This window comes from Eleginops maclovinus, chromosome 11 (assembly GCF_036324505.1).
Source record: "Eleginops maclovinus isolate JMC-PN-2008 ecotype Puerto Natales chromosome 11, JC_Emac_rtc_rv5, whole genome shotgun sequence".
In the NCBI taxonomy this organism is placed as follows: domain Eukaryota; kingdom Metazoa; phylum Chordata; class Actinopteri; order Perciformes; family Eleginopidae; genus Eleginops; species Eleginops maclovinus.
In genome coordinates, this window is record NC_086359.1 from 7,551,254 (window position 1) to 7,568,863 (window position 17,610).

The 17,610-nt window shown below is 40.5% G+C and overlaps 2 protein-coding genes across 3 annotated transcripts; both read right to left on the reverse strand.

Moving 5' to 3' along the window:
- Window positions 1-232: 232 nt before the first annotated feature.
- On the reverse strand, window positions 233-5,952 carry LOC134871957 (transcription regulator protein BACH1-like). 2 transcript variants are annotated; one of them, XM_063894999.1, is made up of 5 exons: window positions 5,743-5,952; window positions 5,395-5,643; window positions 3,279-4,691; window positions 2,065-2,271; window positions 233-1,959 (listed from the first exon to the last, which is right to left on the reverse strand). In XM_063894999.1, the coding sequence occupies exons 2-5, from the start codon at window positions 5,641-5,643 to the stop codon at window positions 1,651-1,653; spliced, it is 2,178 nt and encodes a 725-aa protein (XP_063751069.1). In that variant the 5' UTR covers window positions 5,743-5,952; the 3' UTR covers window positions 233-1,650. The 2 variants fall into 2 exon arrangements, with proteins under 2 accessions (XP_063751069.1, XP_063751070.1); XM_063895000.1 differs by having other exon boundaries at window positions 5,748-5,931.
- Window positions 5,953-6,515: 563 nt separating this feature from the next.
- Window positions 6,516-16,945, reverse strand: map3k7cl (map3k7 C-terminal like). Its single transcript, XM_063894615.1, has 6 exons — window positions 16,804-16,945; window positions 16,574-16,681; window positions 15,413-15,494; window positions 13,085-13,143; window positions 11,994-12,109; window positions 6,516-7,889 (listed from the first exon to the last, which is right to left on the reverse strand). Exons 3-6 carry the CDS (start codon window positions 15,486-15,488, stop codon window positions 7,709-7,711), a joined length of 432 nt encoding a protein of 143 aa, XP_063750685.1. The 5' UTR covers window positions 15,489-15,494; window positions 16,574-16,681; window positions 16,804-16,945; the 3' UTR covers window positions 6,516-7,708.
- Between the last annotated feature and the right edge of the window lie 665 nt (window positions 16,946-17,610).

The window sequence follows — 17,610 nt, forward strand, 5'->3', positions numbered from 1 at the left end:
AGATGAAACTAAGCTAAGTGACTGAGATTCAGAAGGGAGAAACATGAAAGTGCAGTATTAAATCATGAATACATCTTTCCAGGTTGAAAGATGAGAACGGTGAGGACCTTAGGAGCTCAGCTATTCATCACTCACTCTGAACACTGACAGATTTTACATCTCATTAACCTTGCTGATGGTTTTTCAATTAAACTGCATTGCACTTACAATCATCTTCAAAAGTTAGTCACGATAACATCATTAACTGTTTTATTGTTGATTGGTTTTGTTTCTGAAAAAAAAGGAAGCCTTTTTGACATTGTCATTGAAAATAAAGTCCTTTTTTGTGCAATTAAAATAAATGAAACGTCTTACTGTAACAATATGTTGACTGTACCAAAACTGCCACTAGAGGGCAATAAGCACCAGCGTCTGCAGTCGGATTGGTGTGAGAAGAAAACAAAACATTCTTTTGTGGAGATTTAACACCCTCAAACACAACTGTCCTCAAAAAGACAGTGTTGTTAGTCAGAATTTCCTTATAAAAACAATGTACCCTAAACATCATTCTTACAATTTTTTTTTTTTTAGCGACAAATCATTTTGAAGCCACACGCACTGTAAATGAGATCAAGAATACAAAAATACAAAATAAACATATTTACATAAAATACAGTGAAATTAGATCACGAGGAAGTTGTGTAGCTGGTTTTCTGTACATAATCCTGAGTGTCATATATCTACTATAAGCAGGGAGAAAATAGGTCAAAGGTCAAAGTCAACAGAAAGCCTGAGTAATGAATGGAATGCAAAAAAACTAAAAGAAATAATTGTGCTTTTAAATATGCTCATACTTCATGCATCAACAAGTTAATGCTAAATTGACCTGGAGAGTTATTTAAATATGGTCACAATCCTGCCACAATTCAGGACAAACTGGAAATGTGGGAAGAATGATGGGAATGCTTTTCATCAGAAAGAGTGAGGCAGCTTTTCTCCTGAAAGTGTTTTTTTGTTTGTATATAAAGTTCTACTAAGGTGCACTTTCTTTAGACAGCTTTGAACACACCTACGCACATTAAGAGGTTTGTTTTAGTGAGTCCATGCTGTGTGCAACCTAAAAGAGCCATGTCACTGTGGTTGAACAACCACAATAACAATGGTCTGTTCTTTGTGCAAAATCTTGTTTTGTGTTGCTCTCTCCATAGAGAGGGCATACCCCACACTGTCTGTTAGAGGTATTGTTTGCTGAGTTTTCCTATTAACACCTGAGAATCGGTATAAAACGTTTTAGAGTTTTAAGAAAGGAAATAATTATGTATCAGGATGAAGTGCAATTTCCTGAGATAATGAAGCAGTGAAGCACATTATAAATACAGAGACCATTGTTCCCTTTCATTATGATTAACATTTTGTTCTAAGATTTTAACATTATCAACATGCACCCTGGCTGGGTTTATTTGTGAGCAGGTACCTTTCGACTTTCACCCGAAAACAAACTCTGATAAGAGGTTTGCCAAGGGTGAAACATTTGCTACACAAGGTAATCAGACTTATAATTGGTGTAAAAGTAAAATGAATGGTTTTGGACACCTGGAATGCATTCCTGACCACGCAATTAAACTCATTGAATAACTAGTTTGACATCATAATCAACCCTATTCTTTGTATCTAAAGCGAATGTTGCCCATCTCTGGTGACTGTATCCTTTCTGGAGCTGGAAGCCTCCTCAGACGCCATATACCCATCATGAGGCTGGGGTAGCAACCCGGGCTGTGAGAAGAGTGTGTCTATGTGAGTAGAGAAAGAGGACAGAGGGCAGTCCGGGGAACTGTATTTGGCTAACACCTGGATCTGCTCTGGCTGCAGGTTGGCTTCGTTGCAGACCCTCTGGCATAATGTGGAGACATTGTGACATGCTTTCGATTTCAGCTGGCTCAGATGGCTCTTCTCTGACATCAGTTTCTCCCTCTCTGTCTTCTGTGACACACACAAGCAATACATGCAATCCAAATGAATAAACAAGAAGAGGATTTAAAAATAATTGCTCTGATTTAACAAAGAGGTTTTTCGTTATTTTTTTACCAGTTTGTTGATTTCACACTGCAGATTATATATGCAGTCTAGTTTTCTCTTGCGGCAACGCTGAGCTGCAAGGCGGTTTTTGCTGCGGCGTCTCATATCGTGGACAAAATCCAGCTGTTCTCGGGTAAAGACCTGTTGCTTCAGCAGTTGCTGGAAGTCATTCCTGCTCAGATCAACAATCCACTCAACAGAAAATGGCAACTGCACCTGAGGACACACAAACAGGAAGTAAAGGTTTCACAAGAGAGTATGTGCTTCATTGCAGGAGCAACCTTAATAAAAGATGGAGCAAAATCAACCATATATTGCATGATATCACACTTTTGAAGACATGGGAATGTGGTACACACACCCTTATTTTAAAGCAGCAAGGTTGTTTGGACATCATAAGGACTAATTATTACTGTCAATATGAAATCTTAGGAAATCATTATTTGAATTAAAATACTATGAACAAAAATATGTAATGATCAAACAGTGGAGCTTGCTGTTAACAACCAAAATAAGTAAGTCAAATGAATATAGAGTTCAAATACAAAGTCAATTTTTTACCAACATGTTAATCATTTACTTGGAGTTAACTTTTATAGGCAGCGGTTGGGTGCTGGGTTATTGCTTCTGCCAATGTGTGACAGGAAATGTATACTTCTTAGTTTATTGGAGCAGTATCAATCATGCAGTGTTTTATCTAGGGTAAATAAAAGCTTAGTTTCTCCTGTGAAGTGACCTCAGCTTTGTCTGCACACCCACTGCACTGTTGAACCTCTCTGTACAGAAACATGAGAGTTTCCTCAAACCTGTTGTTTTGTTGTTTGTGTGTTCCTGTTCATTGTTAACTCAATGGGCTGAGCTGTCAATGTGATGACTTGGACTCTGAGCTAATTATGCACACCGTTGCAACAAACACAAGTAAACACATACACACACATCAGTAACTTGGTGAATAATTAACTTGGCACTTAAGTGATTCTGCTTTCTGTTGAATGTAAGCTCATACAGCGGATATCATGTTCCCAACAAGCTTATCTAAAGCAAACACACTGTAGTGAATGTATCTACATGTAGGGTGGGCTTGCTGAGGTTTACTGGAACAGACTATTTTCAGCACATGAACTTCCCAGTTAGGTGTCAGCCGGAAGCATATATAAATATATCAAAGAACGGAGCAGATATGCAGAGAAAAGGCAGACTTGATTCATGGTTTAACTGCTCACCTGTCTGGCCCGCTCCCTTGCATAGGACTCACTGTCTCCTTCTGTTTCTGTCTCCCACTCTCCATCCTCCCCTGAGTTGAAGGATGACACACCTGACTGAGAGGCCCCCTCGCACTCAGACAGCTCTGCTCCCTTCCATAAACATGTGCCTTGTTCCAGATCCTGGAAAAGGAAACAGTTGGTGCTTGTGGCGCTGATTTTGTGGAACTTCATCCAATCTATAGATGTGCTTTGTGCCTGTCCGCTCCCTGTATCAGAGGCACTTCCTGCATCTGGGTCCACGTCGGAACCCAGCCGCCTTGCCAGGTGCTCGGCTACCTCCCTTTCCTCTGTGCTCCTTTCTTTGGCATTATCTACTGACAGGGACACTCTCTCCATGCTGCCTCTATCTTGCCAGCCCGAATATATGTCATCGTCTGCCATTTTTCCCTTTGCTTCCACCTGTTGGTGAATGGAAACTGTTTGCTTACCCTCTGTAATGTCCATGTCGAACCTCTTGTGCCACTGTGACAGATTGATTACAGGGCCTTCCCCAAAGGTCTTCAGGGGGCAATGGTTCAATATTAACCCTGATGACTTCTCGCCCAGCACTGTGCTTGACCCTGAAGAGACTTCCTTGACAGTGAATCTGTCTGAAGAGCATATCTCTTCCTCCACATTCATCTCTCTTTCCTTCTTAATCCATTTCTGTTGCCTTTCATGTTTGTCTTTCTCCATCACATCAACCTGGCCTCTGCCCCCACCATTCTCTTTTTTCTTGTCATGTTTTTCATTTTTCCATGGCTCATCAGCCCCTCCTTTGCTCTGTGTAGAGGAATTGGAGATTGAAATATGAGGGAATTCAACATCAGTTTCATTCTTGCTTTTCGCACTGCTGGAGGAGGGCGAGCAGGCGAGGTCACAGTCATCCCTGATAACTGTGGTAGGGTTGTTCAGACTTTTATCTGTGACACACGTTTCCATACCACAAGCTAGCTGGAGCTTGCGATACTTTGGACACTGCATGAAGCCATTGTTTGTCCCTTCAGCTACAGGTGTAAGAGTGCCCTCACTGTTCAGACTTCCCATTTTGTTGTTCACTGATTTGTTACAGTGCCAAGCCACTTCCTGCGTAGATGGTGAGTCAGCAACTGGTTTTACTTCTTTGTCATCCAACAAAACATTGTCAGAGTGAATGTCTTCCTTCAACAATCTTCTCTTATATTTCTCCTTACAACAGATCTTTCTGAGGACAGGGGCGGAGTCATTGCTGGAGAAGAACTTGGGGAGGAGAAAATCAAAGCATGACTCGTCTAGGTCTCTGAAACCAAGAATTGAAGCTGAGTTACGTATTTCTAAGACATCGTCTTTCCCGAAGAGAAGTTTGGATGTGTAGGCAAAATTTAGCAATGGTTCAAAGCCAGAAACTGTCACCTGTGAAAGAGGAGAAGAAATATAAATAAGCAATAGGTATTTCTATAATATGTTCTGTCAGAAGGCAACAACATGCCAGTAAGCCAGGGAAATACTGTAAAGCTACTCTGACCATAAATGTTTTGTGAAATAAGGCCAAGGATTGTTACTGACACAACAACTAATGAATGTAAACAATAATCTATTTGCTATCTTTTTTCCATGGCTTTTGCATTCAACAAGAAGATGAATAATAGTGCATTAAAGCATTGTGTAAATGGAAATTCAATTTGTGAAAGAAACACAGTACTTGTGGAAATAACAGAAAATCAAAAAAGATTTGGTAATTTAAAAAGAGTTGTGTAAGCCAGCGCTTTCCTCTTGCAGATCAAATTGGTTGGACACTTTTCAGTATTATTTCCAAAGACCCACTGGGAATATATTTTGTAGTCATATGTCTCTTCAGCAAACAGGTAACCACTAAGAACTTTAATAATTGCAGTCAGTCAAGTGTACGTGTCATGGTAGTATTTACACAAAAAAGCATAATCAAAGACACAGGTTACACAAACCACAGCCTATTTACCATCAACACTGGTTGAGGAAATGAAACTTTCATCATACTTCTCACTTCACATTAATACAGGGATGTGTTTGGTAGCACGGTCTGTGTGTTTTTCACTTTCTCGACGTCACTTGAATGTATCTTGAGGTGTCATCTCACCTCTTGTGGCAGAGTGATGACCCCCCCATGCTGTGTGAGGGAGGAGATCCTGTGTGAGAAGTACTCGCTACAGCAAGCGAGCACTGAGCGGTGGGCTCTTAAACTGTGGCCCTCCACCACCACGGTAACATCACACACCGTGTCCCGGCGACGCTGCTCGTCCAGGCAGCGCAGCACATGGGAGGAATGCACTGTAGACTCAAACGTAAACACAGACGACCGGGGAGCAGACGAAGCCATCACAGACATCTATATACACAAACGCACACTCTTAGAGTTAAGTGCTTCCCCTCTATCGGGATACATGAAAGGTAAAACGTTATTTAACAAATTTAAAAAAAAACATACCTTACAATGCCGCCTTTATATATCCGAGTTTCCTAGAGAAGTGTTAAAGTCCTATCTTCTGAGCACACATGATTATTTCTAAATGTAATGCCGTCCAACCGGGCTACGATTCCCAGAAAGTCTTATCTCAACTCTGCCACAAACTAAAAACCGAGCTTGACTCAGTCAGATGGCCTGTGTGTGAGTGTGTAGGAGGGAGGGGGGTAGAAAGAGGGAGTGTGTGTCTGTGTGTCTGTGTGTGTAGCCTATGTCGCAACAACTCTGGGTGGAACAGAGCAAGCGCTGACTCATGCACTCCTGCTGATATCGGATGAGCAAGCAGTTTTTCCGTCCATACCAATCCCACCCTTAGATCCGTCTGGTAAAATAACGGGGTTTTCCCTAGATTAGCCCTTTATAGATTAACCCCGCAAACTATTCATAGAGTAAGGGTTGGAATATAATCCAAGTGTTTAAACATAATTTAGTCTTTTGTCCATTTGTTTGTTCTAGACTGTCTGGACAAACTTGACTCATTCTAGACAATGCATTTTGTGAACAGATGGTTCAATAACAGAGGGTAAAAATAACAGAAAATTAACTTTTGCAAGACCAAGGAGGCGTTTATGCTAGTCTAAAAGTAGAACATTCTCAGTTCTCTCATATTATGCTGTTCTTCTAGGTAGCAGCAATCTTTTCAAGGGATCAGTTCAAGTCTTTGTCATGTGTTTATGAGTCTGCCTTCCAGGCAGAAGTCCAATAAATGAACAGCTGCAAAAGAGTACCAAAAAAACAATATTTGCCCTCGTTTTATTTTTAGATTCGGATTTATTTATTAAGCTTTTGTGCCAGAAACTGTAAAAGGCGAGGTCAATTTAATCAATTATCTGTGAAAGGATGACTGTTAGGGACGGAACAATAATGTATTGACTACGAGTGAGTAGTCAGTAGTGAGTTGTTTGTGTATACACCTTCGTAACCAGCATGCCAGGCATTTAAAGTAAAAGAAATTGGACTAATCGTCACCACAAAGCACTGTTGTCAATGTCACATGATTTAAAGGAGGAAGAAGGAAGGCTAACAGAGTCGAACTAGCCAATCCGGTGACTGTTTCATAATTCCAGAATGAGCTAATCTCCACATGAAAAAAAAAAACAAGTTCCCTTTTCCATGTAAGCACTGCATTATGTCCATAAAGCAGACACCAAACACAATAGTGCTGGAAATGAAACTAAGGAACTGATGCTGGTATTCATTTTATTAATAGATGCAGGCAATAATCAACCTTTAATCTTGTTGTATACTGCCCCTTCTACAGGAGGATGAGACAAGCTGCATCAATCAAATGTACAATTCTTACAGTGTTGTGTCACAGCAGAGGCTCATTGTGAAACAGACAGGCTCACCCTTCTCTTTTACTGTTCCTCACAAATGGCTTTTTCCCGGTCCCTTACACATTTAAAACACTCGTCTCATATCCTTTTTATCACAACAGGAACTTGACTGGCAACTGTATAGGTGGAAGAGAAGGAGCGTCAGGGGAAACGATTCTCAAAATACAACATTTGGACCACATCATACCACCTCATGCTACATCCACAGACCTCAGGTAAAAGATCTGAGTCTCCACAGGACCTGAGACAGATTTCAGATTATCTGGTGAAATTCACAGCAGCTGAGCATGAAGATATACTGTGAGGTATTGCAATGACGGCCAGGAAGGTTCTGCAAGATCACATAATAACACAATCCAGAAAGGTGATCTTGTGTCATAGATTGGTAGAATCACTACAACAGTAGATGACGACACTGCGTCTCAAACAAATGACTCAGACACAAATAAACACGGCACCTTTCTGTGTAATTAGCTGAACCACTGACTGTATTTGTGTTGAATGAGCACTAGCTGAGCCTTTATTTCTGCTTTGTTTCCTGCCTGGCATCAGCCGGATGTTTGGAGGCCTCAGGTTCTGCGGGAGGTCAGAGGTCACGAGGAGTCCTGCCTTGTATGATTGGGTAAGCAGAGCCTCTCCAGCTGCTGAGCGCGCTCGTTGTGGACAGTCATCAGTGTGCGGTTCTCCTCTGTTAGGCGCCGAAACTCCTCCTCTAGACGGGCAATCTCCATGGCAACCTTCTCATCCTCCACCAGCTCTGCCAGCAACTGACGCCTAAATAGAGTGAGATAAAAACATTAACAGACAGTGCCCTTTTTCTTCGTATTTCTCCAAATTATACAATTCATTTTCTGAATAATAATTTGTTAATTTTCCATTTCTTCCTGATTAATCTCTTTTTTTTTGGGTGAAAACCTGGACCGAGTATACACTTGACTGCAGGCAGGAAAACATCCTCAACAGGTTCCTAGATGAGTTAAAGGCAGATTTGCCAGCGATAGCTAACATTTATATCTATGAGCAATTCAGTCAGACAACTCCCGTGTTTCATTAATATGTTTATTAGAAGCAGTATATAGTTTGAGTTTTGCGTCTAGGCTCGGGCCTCATCACTCCACATATTTACACAAAACATTGAGTGATGATTAGATAACTAACCCCAGATCCTACAGGTGGAAGCTGGGGAGGAAGCTGGGGTGATGGTGAGGCAGGCGAGCGTCACCAACGTGAACGCAGCAGCAGCGAGGTGAACGCATTTTGCAGCGTGGAAGCAGCAGTAGCAGCAGCTGCATTAGCGCGGCAGAGGTAGGCAGATCCGTCAGCTTAAATAGAGCGCCAGATTCAGGGGACTATGATTGGTTGGGTGCAAGAGTGACGAGGGGCGTTATATGCGAATGTATCATTGGTGCTCGAGTTGACTGACTGAACTAGCTCGCAGGCTTCGCCCCTTTAAATAGTCTTTGTCATGTTTTGTTTCTTAAATGTTAACAGAAGGGCTAAGCTTCAGAAAAAAAAACACATTGATTGCTGTTGGGCAACACACAATATCTTCTTATCTACAATAATTTTAAATACATTTGGTTGGCTAATATTCATCAAGGCACATTTTTGTTATGTGTAAGAGTTCTAACAAACCCATATTACAAACATATTGATGGTCAGCTACAGTGTACTGCCTTTTATGTGTAACATAATTCCCCAAAAGTGAAAGATCTCAAAGAATAAAACAAAAATCTGTGTCTGATAAATGTTTTCACAAATCAACTGAATTGTTGGACGAAGTCCACGAGGCCTAAGCACAATAAATAACATCAAACAACTTCAGATTCAAATCCAGCTTTGGTTCAGGATGACCTGACTTTGCCTGGCAAACAGTGATTTCACACTCTGGGAGGAGATCAGCATTTGGACTTTGAGAGGCATTGTAAGCACACAAACACGTATGTGTATGTGAACAACGTGCGTGTCATGGCTTCAAGCCAGAAAGTGTGTGAATGTCAGGGTTGTATTACGGCTGGTAACTGCCAAGTCACACAACAGTAGCATTACCAAAGGAGAACATTATTCTTTATTCTACAATGCAGGCTGTCTGTAGAGCTTTAATGACTGAACTGGGTTTTATTTACTGAAGGGGTTCAATGTTGAATGATTGAAAGGCACTAACCTTTAATTTATTTTAACCAAATTCACATGATACGTGTGCCATAGAGGTAAAACATGTATCCAATTCTGTTTCAAAACACAAATTGATTTTGTCTAGGCGTCGCCCTAATATGAATTAATGATTAATGATGATGATTGTGACTCTTTTGTTTACATATGGATCACAAATGATTGCTTCAAATATTATGTTTGTTTAAACTAACCTTTTACTTGTAATAGTCCTTTCCACATACCAATAACACCTAGTTTTGTATATTCATTTACTGATAAGACCAGTTTGAAAAAAGGAATGAAAAAGCAATAAAAATAGACATGTCAGCGGATAAAATATGATATGACTTTATCTTTCTCTATCGGCTCATCCTCTGTCCATTTTCAGTTTTTACACTCTCTAAGACTGGTTATTTTGTCCTTGTTGATAAGCATAACTTCATTTATTTTGAAAAACTTTTTGACAAACACCTCAAACACAAAGAAAAGGCTTTTGGTCACGGTCACTTACAATTTTACAATCATAGATGATTTCATTTTTTTTGGAGGGATTCAATAATTGTGTTCATCTGTAATCAGCATTTTCCAAAACAGGCAAAACACAGTGTGATTTACCGGCAATGATTAGGGAGTATGATGCATTACATTTGTGCCGAGTTTCTTTTTTCTTTTCAGGAGCAAGTTGAAACATGCATGTGGTATGTTCCCTGTTGTTTATAAGTATGTTTCATTTACAGAAAGAGGTTAAGAAAAGAGGAACAATCTTAGCCCCACCTGGAAACCATAGAAGAGGAATTAAATCTGGTGTAAATAATATCCAATACACCATCATATCATCTGTGTACCAAATGTTGTGAAGACCTGAACAAAATGTGCTTATATAGAAACAACATAACAAACACTGCCCAGTTAAATTTATGAAGTAAGTATGAAACCATCTCAACTAACTTAAACTGTGTATCGAAATAATTTCAAATCGTCGAATATGGGCCCGGGCCGTGGCGCGAATGGCTGGGGCACCTGCGCCGTACGCTGGCGACCCGGGTTCGATTCCCGACCCGTGTTCCTTTCCGGATCCCACCCCGACTCTCTCTCTCCCACTCGCTTCCTGTCACTCTCCACTGCCTTATCCGATTAAAGGCAAAAAAACCCCAAAAAATCTCTTTAAAAATTCTAATATGGATACCAATGTGTTTCATAACTCTTTTATAACTGGGAATTCGCATTAAGGTTCCTGTGATCTACTAATAGCCTACCAATATCTGAGTCATTGTTTTTGCATACACTGGGGTTTTTTGAAACAAAAGAAGTTCACTAAAAAAACAAGAGGCATAATTCTCTTTACATTCCTACAGCACGGGCTGGTTTGATATTACTAACCAAAAGCTGACAGAGTGAATTCTGGAAAATCCCGAGTGCGGTTCCTGTTGTAATTATTGCAACGCTTCACTGTATGTCTGAAACTATCCTGTGTTTCTGCATGTAATCATATGGGAAGTAACAAAAAGTCCATTGTATCAAGAATGTCTGTCAATGGTTGGTGACCTTAGCAGAAGATATCAAAATGTCCACACACTATAATTTGATGTCTGAATAATAGAGTATCAATAACAGAGAAATATCTTATTTTTAGTATTGGCGTAAAAGCACAATCTGTGTAGCGCCTTCCCTTCTGCCTAGTTGAGAATCATTTTACTTTAGGTGTGAATCTGACTTTGTGTGTGTACGTGTCAGTGGATGTTGGCATGAGCGAGTAGCGTTAAAAGAGAGAACCAAGAGTTTGTACTGGCCTGACTCATCATGTTCTTATCTAAACTCAAGGCTACACTCATCCCATCAGAGTCTGCCTGCTGTTCTCTATTTAAGAGCTACCAAGTGGTGTAGGTTTTGTGTGTGTGTGTGTGTGTGTGTGTGTGTGTGTGTGTGTGTGTAGGTGTGGTTGTGGGGCAGCAGCAATGGCCTTGAAAATCCCACTGCTAAGACCCCCCCACAGCTGCTGAGGGCACAGGGGACAGTGTGCACTGTGTGTGTGTAGTACTACCCTGTGTGTGTGTGTGCAGGCATACACGGTAGTACACGTGTGCATTAAAAAATAGAGCAGGTCTCACTTTCTTACACCTTATAATGGTTGCAGTGGAACATTCACCGCCGGCTACTGTTTGTAAATATAATGCTGAAGCAAACAAACCCATTCAGTCTCTGTTCGAACAAATATCAGTGAACAAATAGTGGTAGCAAATTATCTTTATGTTAAATCATGTCGGGGAAGAGATGAGGAGTTTGGTTTTGAAACAACATTTTGAACTGAGCCATGTTGGTTTTCAAAAAGCTGACTTTTCAAAATGAAACCGATCGCTTTTGAGTGTTACCCATGTTACCTTCGCATTCACACTCATGTATGGGTATAACTTAATTCACTCTGATTTAAAGGTTATTACACAAATAAAGAATTACACCTTAAATTTAAGTTTTACAGTACTTGTTCAAATTTAAAGGATAGTGCTCTCAGGAGTTAACGTGCCTGTATGAAATCTATTAACATGTGCCACCTGGTGGACATTTTGAACAAAAAGTTATGTATTTTCTTCTGGTCCCAACAGTGCACCCTTACATGATTTGAACATGCAAACATGTAGAATGCGGGTATACATGCTACCATCGCGTTACAACATCCACTGGTTTGTTTTGTGTTTTATTTAAAATAAATGTTGTATAGGGACTCACTTGCGATCCTCAATCGCAGCGATCTCGTGTTTCACCTGGTGGAACTCTCTCGCCATCCTGCAGTGCTCCTTGTACACCTGAACGCTCTCCCTCAGAGACACACAGGGGGGTACTGGCTGCAGGGGGTCAGGGTAAAACGGATCAGAAAGATGAAACAAAGCAGATTATGATTAGACACACATTTCTTTCACACGATCAGTAATATGTTAAAACGTTTCATATCACTTTCCATCATCTAAAGAAATGATCTTTTTCACTGACTTTATTAATTATGACAAATTATGCTAACGGGCTGCATAATGGCTAATTCCCTTTACTTGACCCTCTGACCAAAGAACCTCAATATCAACAGTTTAATTTACTTTGATTCATTAAAGTATCTCCTAACATTATACAAATCATCACTTCTGGTGAAACATGAGATTGCTGTGCTTGAGGACACTGACATGTATCCATGCTAATACATAAACCTGATTCTGATTCTCACACTACTTAAATGAGATGAACACATGCCTTGTGTCACAAAATTAAAGACCTTACAGTGGGAGACCCTGTAGCCCAATGGTAGTGAGCCACAATAAGCCTGTGGTAGAGTGTATAAAAGCTATTATTCATTGGCCTGTTACTACTGTTCTCATTTGATACTTTAAACCAGCATGCGCTTTATGTAACCCTGGCACTGGCAGCAGCTGAAGGATAATTCAATGACAACACTAATAGCAGCTTTAGTGCACACAGTCAAGACATTGATTTACAGGGTTGATAAAATTAACTCAGGCTTCTCTTGATGTAGCCAACAGATTCAGATGCTACCATTAACAGAACTGTGGGACTATTGTAGTAAAAATAAAATAAAATATACAGTGAGGAGAGGAGGGAAATATTCTGAGGGGAGAAAAAAATCAATTATTCTGAAAGCTTTCTCGTAAAATCGTCGCTCTAACTTTGTGACAAGCAGTGTATATTTAAAATAAATGTCCTCTCTTCTATACTCAATCTAATCTCTTTTCTGCTGCTCTGCCAACAATACAAGGCATGTGTTCAATGCAATGGGATGCTACAGTGTGTACGGGTATAGTATTACTGTATACCTGTAGTCGCTGTTCAAGGTCTGGGAAAGTCTGAGGGAGGTCCGCCACATCTTTTACATCTATTAAAACAGAACACGTTATTCAGGCATGTACTGAGTGATCAAAGCGTAGTGTTATTATATATTTTGTATTATTGGCTTATTATTATTAATACATATGTTTAGGCTAAATATGTTATAAAGTGTTGAGACATTCAGCCTAGTGACTTTATTTCCTGATTTTTTCCAGAATGATTTCCTTCATTCTCTCCCAGTACTAAATCAGCATGCAGAGATTTGAAACTTGTGGGAGAGCGATTATCTTGTCAAATTGTAGGTATGAATCATGTGGTGATACCAGTGCAAGCAGACATTGCTCTGAGCATAGTTAAAGCATTGCAGGAAGCTATTACAGTAGGAATTGATTACAAAATAGTGTTGCATTCATAGGACAAACACTAACAACCATGTATCTTTTTAACTACTAATCTTAGTGAATATGGTTTCCTTTGGAATCAAAAACACCTTACATTTTTTTCTGATAATTCACTAGCTACCGTTTACTGCAAGTTGATTTTCATAGGATGCTAAATGTCAGTCTAAATGTATATATTTATCTATTTTATTAGTATTGCTTGCTGCATGTTGTTGATGTATATCCAAGTGACTTGTCTTACTAGCAGTTGCTTAAATGTCTTTCCCCGCCTCATAAAATAGACCAAAATGAAACACTGTAGGGGTCTCTTGTACGACACCACAACATAGCAACATGCTGCTACGCTTATAAATGAGCCATGTCCTCTTACTGTACATCAGTAATGAGCTGCCACACTGAATGGCATGCAGGGTAAGAACACAAACAGACAAAGAGTGGGCAGAAAGAGCAGACGGGCCAGATGTATCGACAGAGAGGGATTCAGACAGGCAGCCAGACAGACAGAAACAGACAGGTTGTCTGCACCAGCCTCTGCCTCGCCAGTAATGTCCCCCAGGAATTGTGGAACACATGTGGAGAATCCTGGGATGATGCAACCTTCTAAAAGCAGAGGTATCAGTGGGCCAGGCTGCAGCCGTGGGGCCAATTATGATGTGGAATAAATACAGTTCTCATGCTTAGGATTGACACAGTGGTTATAACTATGCCCGGCATGAAGTCATGAAAGCCTTAGAGGATGATCTCTAGATGGAGCACAGGTCCCCTGCCGAGGAACACGAGTTCAAAGAGGGAACAACATGATCGTCTTGGGAATATCTAAAATTTGATTTTGGAGGGTAGGGTCAGGTTGTGCCTGAGCAGCTCTGGATGGTTTAACTAAAAGTAAAACAAGGCATGTAAGCATGTTACCAACTATAGTCATCGCTCTCTTGATCCACAAGATTTATAAAACAAAAAAAGATTGAGAAAAAGACAAATATGAGGTAAAGGGAAACTAAATTGAATCCACTGAGGTTGAATCCAAAAGCAAGTTATAAACAGCATTAAGAAATATTAGCAATGTAAAATGTAACTCAGAAAGAGACGGTATGTTGCCATGAGCAAATGACAAGCAGAATGGCAATGAGTTCAATGAATCATTGCTCAGAGAGGGATTTGAGTGTAGTTCCTGCTACAGCCCTTCATCTCACTTCCTAAGAGAAAGACAAGGGGGATCAGAGATGGGTGGAGTAGGACTGGAAGTGTTAACTGCTTATAAATATAGGCCAGTGTTCTAAAAGCTGAACAGTGAATCAGGCAGCGGGACACTGATAGTATTAGAGGGAAACCTGACTCTGCCATTTCATAGCTGCAGCAGCTGTCCCAGTGCCCGGCCCCATTTCAGTAAAACATCCTGAAAGACAGTACCTTGGCCCATGGGTAGGGCAGACCTGCGGGTTTTGATAGAAAATTATAGAATCAAGTAATGATGGTCACATACAAGGTTGTGCAATCACTCGCGTGGTGCAAGTGCACAGCTGCTCATATGCATGTGTGGTTGGTTTTTAATATGCAGGGGTCCTACAGAAATAGAGGGAGCACCTGTCTCAGCTGCAGTGTAGAAGAATGAACACAGTTAAAGTGATAGGGTGTGAGGGAGGAGGGGGGAAGGGGTGTGAGGGGCAGATTGTGCCTGGTCTGTTTTGGTAGGAGGAATGTCGTGCATGTGTTCCACACATACTGGAAATGCAGTGAGAGTAGAGCTTCAAGCAATGCAGGTGTTAAATGATCTATTGATTAATAGGTGTAACTAAACTTTAAAGAATGTGTTAGTGTCTTTTTTAAGGATGCTGGAACACAGGTGTGTGTGGGGTGTTGGTGTGGGCATTTGTGGGTGTGTGGGAGTGCACAGTTAGTTAGTGTGAGTGTGTTTACCTGATGTGTCTTCGAGGCTGAAGGCGATTCTAACTTCAGATTTATCAGGAGACACTCTTCTGGTTGAGGTGATCATTTATCCCTTCATGGGGCCCACAAGCACAAAACACAGCTGTTAGCAGAGGATCTCATGAAAGAGGAGGGATGATGTAATAATCAAACAAGTACTCGATCAACTGGAAACTGTCAGACCAATAATTAACACATTTATTAAAACATACAGTTTAAAGATTCTAAACGTGGTGTTTTTTTTTGCCTTGTTATGTTTTATATAAGTGTCAATGTGTGGGGTTTAAACAATTGCTTGTACAGAATAAGCTATTTAAAGGAGCTGCCTACATTTCTGGGAAAATGTAAAGGGCATTTATTTTTACTTTTATAACAAAAGATAAACAAGTGGTAATAGTGGTAATTTGATATGTAGCTTATGTAGTGTCCTATCTGACATGGAAGGCTAAGTATACCTTTACCCCAATATTTCGCCTTCAACTCAAACTAAACTAAACAGTGAACTCAGCAGGTGATGTGTTTATTAAATGAAAGCGTGCTTTGATAAACCACATGATTAATCCACACCTAGGAAAGTATGGGGCTTTATACACACACACACACACACACACACACACACACACACACACACACACACACACACACACACACACACACACACACACACACACACACACACACACACACACACACACACACACACACACACACACACACACACACACAGTTTCATCATCCATTTGAAGTTGCAGTCGGATTAAATAATTAAGGAGCTCTGACAGACCGGCTCTGAGGTCTGGATTCTGCATGCCCCCTCTGGTTAGGGTATGGGCTTTTTATATCAGGGGGCATGTGCCTACTGTAACCCTGGTAAACCCTGTCACACATAGCATGCTTCACTGACTTTCTAATACGATGTTTTTTTCCTCCAATAAATGTATCTATCAGTCGTTGTAATAGTATTGAAAGGTCACATGTGCAAGGAATAAAAAAGGTCAACATGTGACAGAATAGGCAGCTGGGATAGCATAATAGTGCACATATTTTAGGCATATGATCCACATAATGATGGAGACTAGTTTATTCCATACATATGGAGTATTTCCAGCATGCACTGAATATGACCCATTTTGGCATGCAGGTCATTGTTACCTGAAGCAGCAGCAGGAGCCCAACCAACTAAGGAAATTCCGTATAATAAAGTTTAAAATCAGATTGCAGTGTACGTCCTCAATATTGATTCCCGGTCCAATGATGTCTCTTCAGAAAAAACACAATTCGTACATCAGCTGTTGCATGGCACAACTATCTCTCCAAAAGTTGATCTCAACTTTCGTCTTGAGACAAAAATCTATATTATTTTGTATTCAGAAGTTCTTCACCATAATAAACGCGTCAGGCAGAGAGACTCCAGCCGTTCAAGTTTGCGTGGGCATGGACATGACATCCACAGACTGCAGCCACGCGGCGAAGAGCAACACAACAGGGCGCAGGCGGTGGAGGAATGCCGTCTGCTGTCCCCCTGTGGCGGCCCGGGCCCAATTAAATGTCTCAGATGACATGACTTTAGCTCGCAAAAATGCCCATAGCTGCAGCACTGTTTTGAGTGACACGGTCATGCCGCTGGGATGGTCTTGAGCTTTGTAATAGCTTTGCAATGAGACAGTTGCTCAGAATGAACATCTCGTGCTATAATAAATCTGGCGGAAGAAAATAGAGCAAGAGTGTTTTTCTTTTGGGGGGAGGGAAGGTTATCGCAATAAAGTACAAGCCCACCTTTATGCAGGTGATATACTTTTTATATAAGACGAGATCCTTGATATACATAAGCTACATCAAAAGTGGTTTTACTTTAAGGCAGTTTTTTTAAAAGGGACACTAATTTTCCCACATGGTCAGTTTACTCAGTGTGGCTCTGTAGGAGCTTTCTTGAGTCTATTAAAACATAACACTGATGATGTCATTATAAACATTTATATTTCAAATGCCATTGATTAGTTTAATCTCAACACCAAACTTGGAATGGGGCTTCACAGTGTATGCTTTATCGGTTTTGTTTATAGGCTGAAAGTGCATGAGAAACTTTCATAACAGGCAAAAAACTTCATAATGCTAAACTGACCTTAAGCCTTTGAGGATGGGTCAAATGGAAAAACAAATTCAGCCCTGTGCTTTTATTAAATTGTTAC

Bases quoted from the DNA above. Each gene is read 5' to 3' on its own strand.
- LOC134871957 (XM_063894999.1), bottom strand. From the start codon at position 5,643: ATGTCTGTGATGGCTTCGTCTGCTCCCCGGTCGTCTGTGTTTACGTTT. The intron at 2,272-3,278 runs GTGAGCAGTTAA...GTGTGTCCTCAG, and splicing joins CAAGGGAGCGGGCCAGACAG to GTGCAGTTGCCATTTTCTGT. The intron at 1,960-2,064 runs GTAAAAAAATAA...TGTGTGTCACAG, and splicing joins AGTGTGAAATCAACAAACTG to AAGACAGAGAGGGAGAAACT.
- map3k7cl (XM_063894615.1), bottom strand. From the start codon at position 15,488: ATGATCACCTCAACCAGAAGAGTGTCTCCTGATAAATCTGAAGTTAGA. The intron at 12,110-13,084 runs GTATACAGTAAT...GACCCCCTGCAG, and splicing joins ACCTTGAACAGCGACTACAG to CCAGTACCCCCCTGTGTGTC. The intron at 7,890-11,993 runs GTGAGTCCCTAT...CACTCTATTTAG, and splicing joins GCTGCGATTGAGGATCGCAA to GCGTCAGTTGCTGGCAGAGC.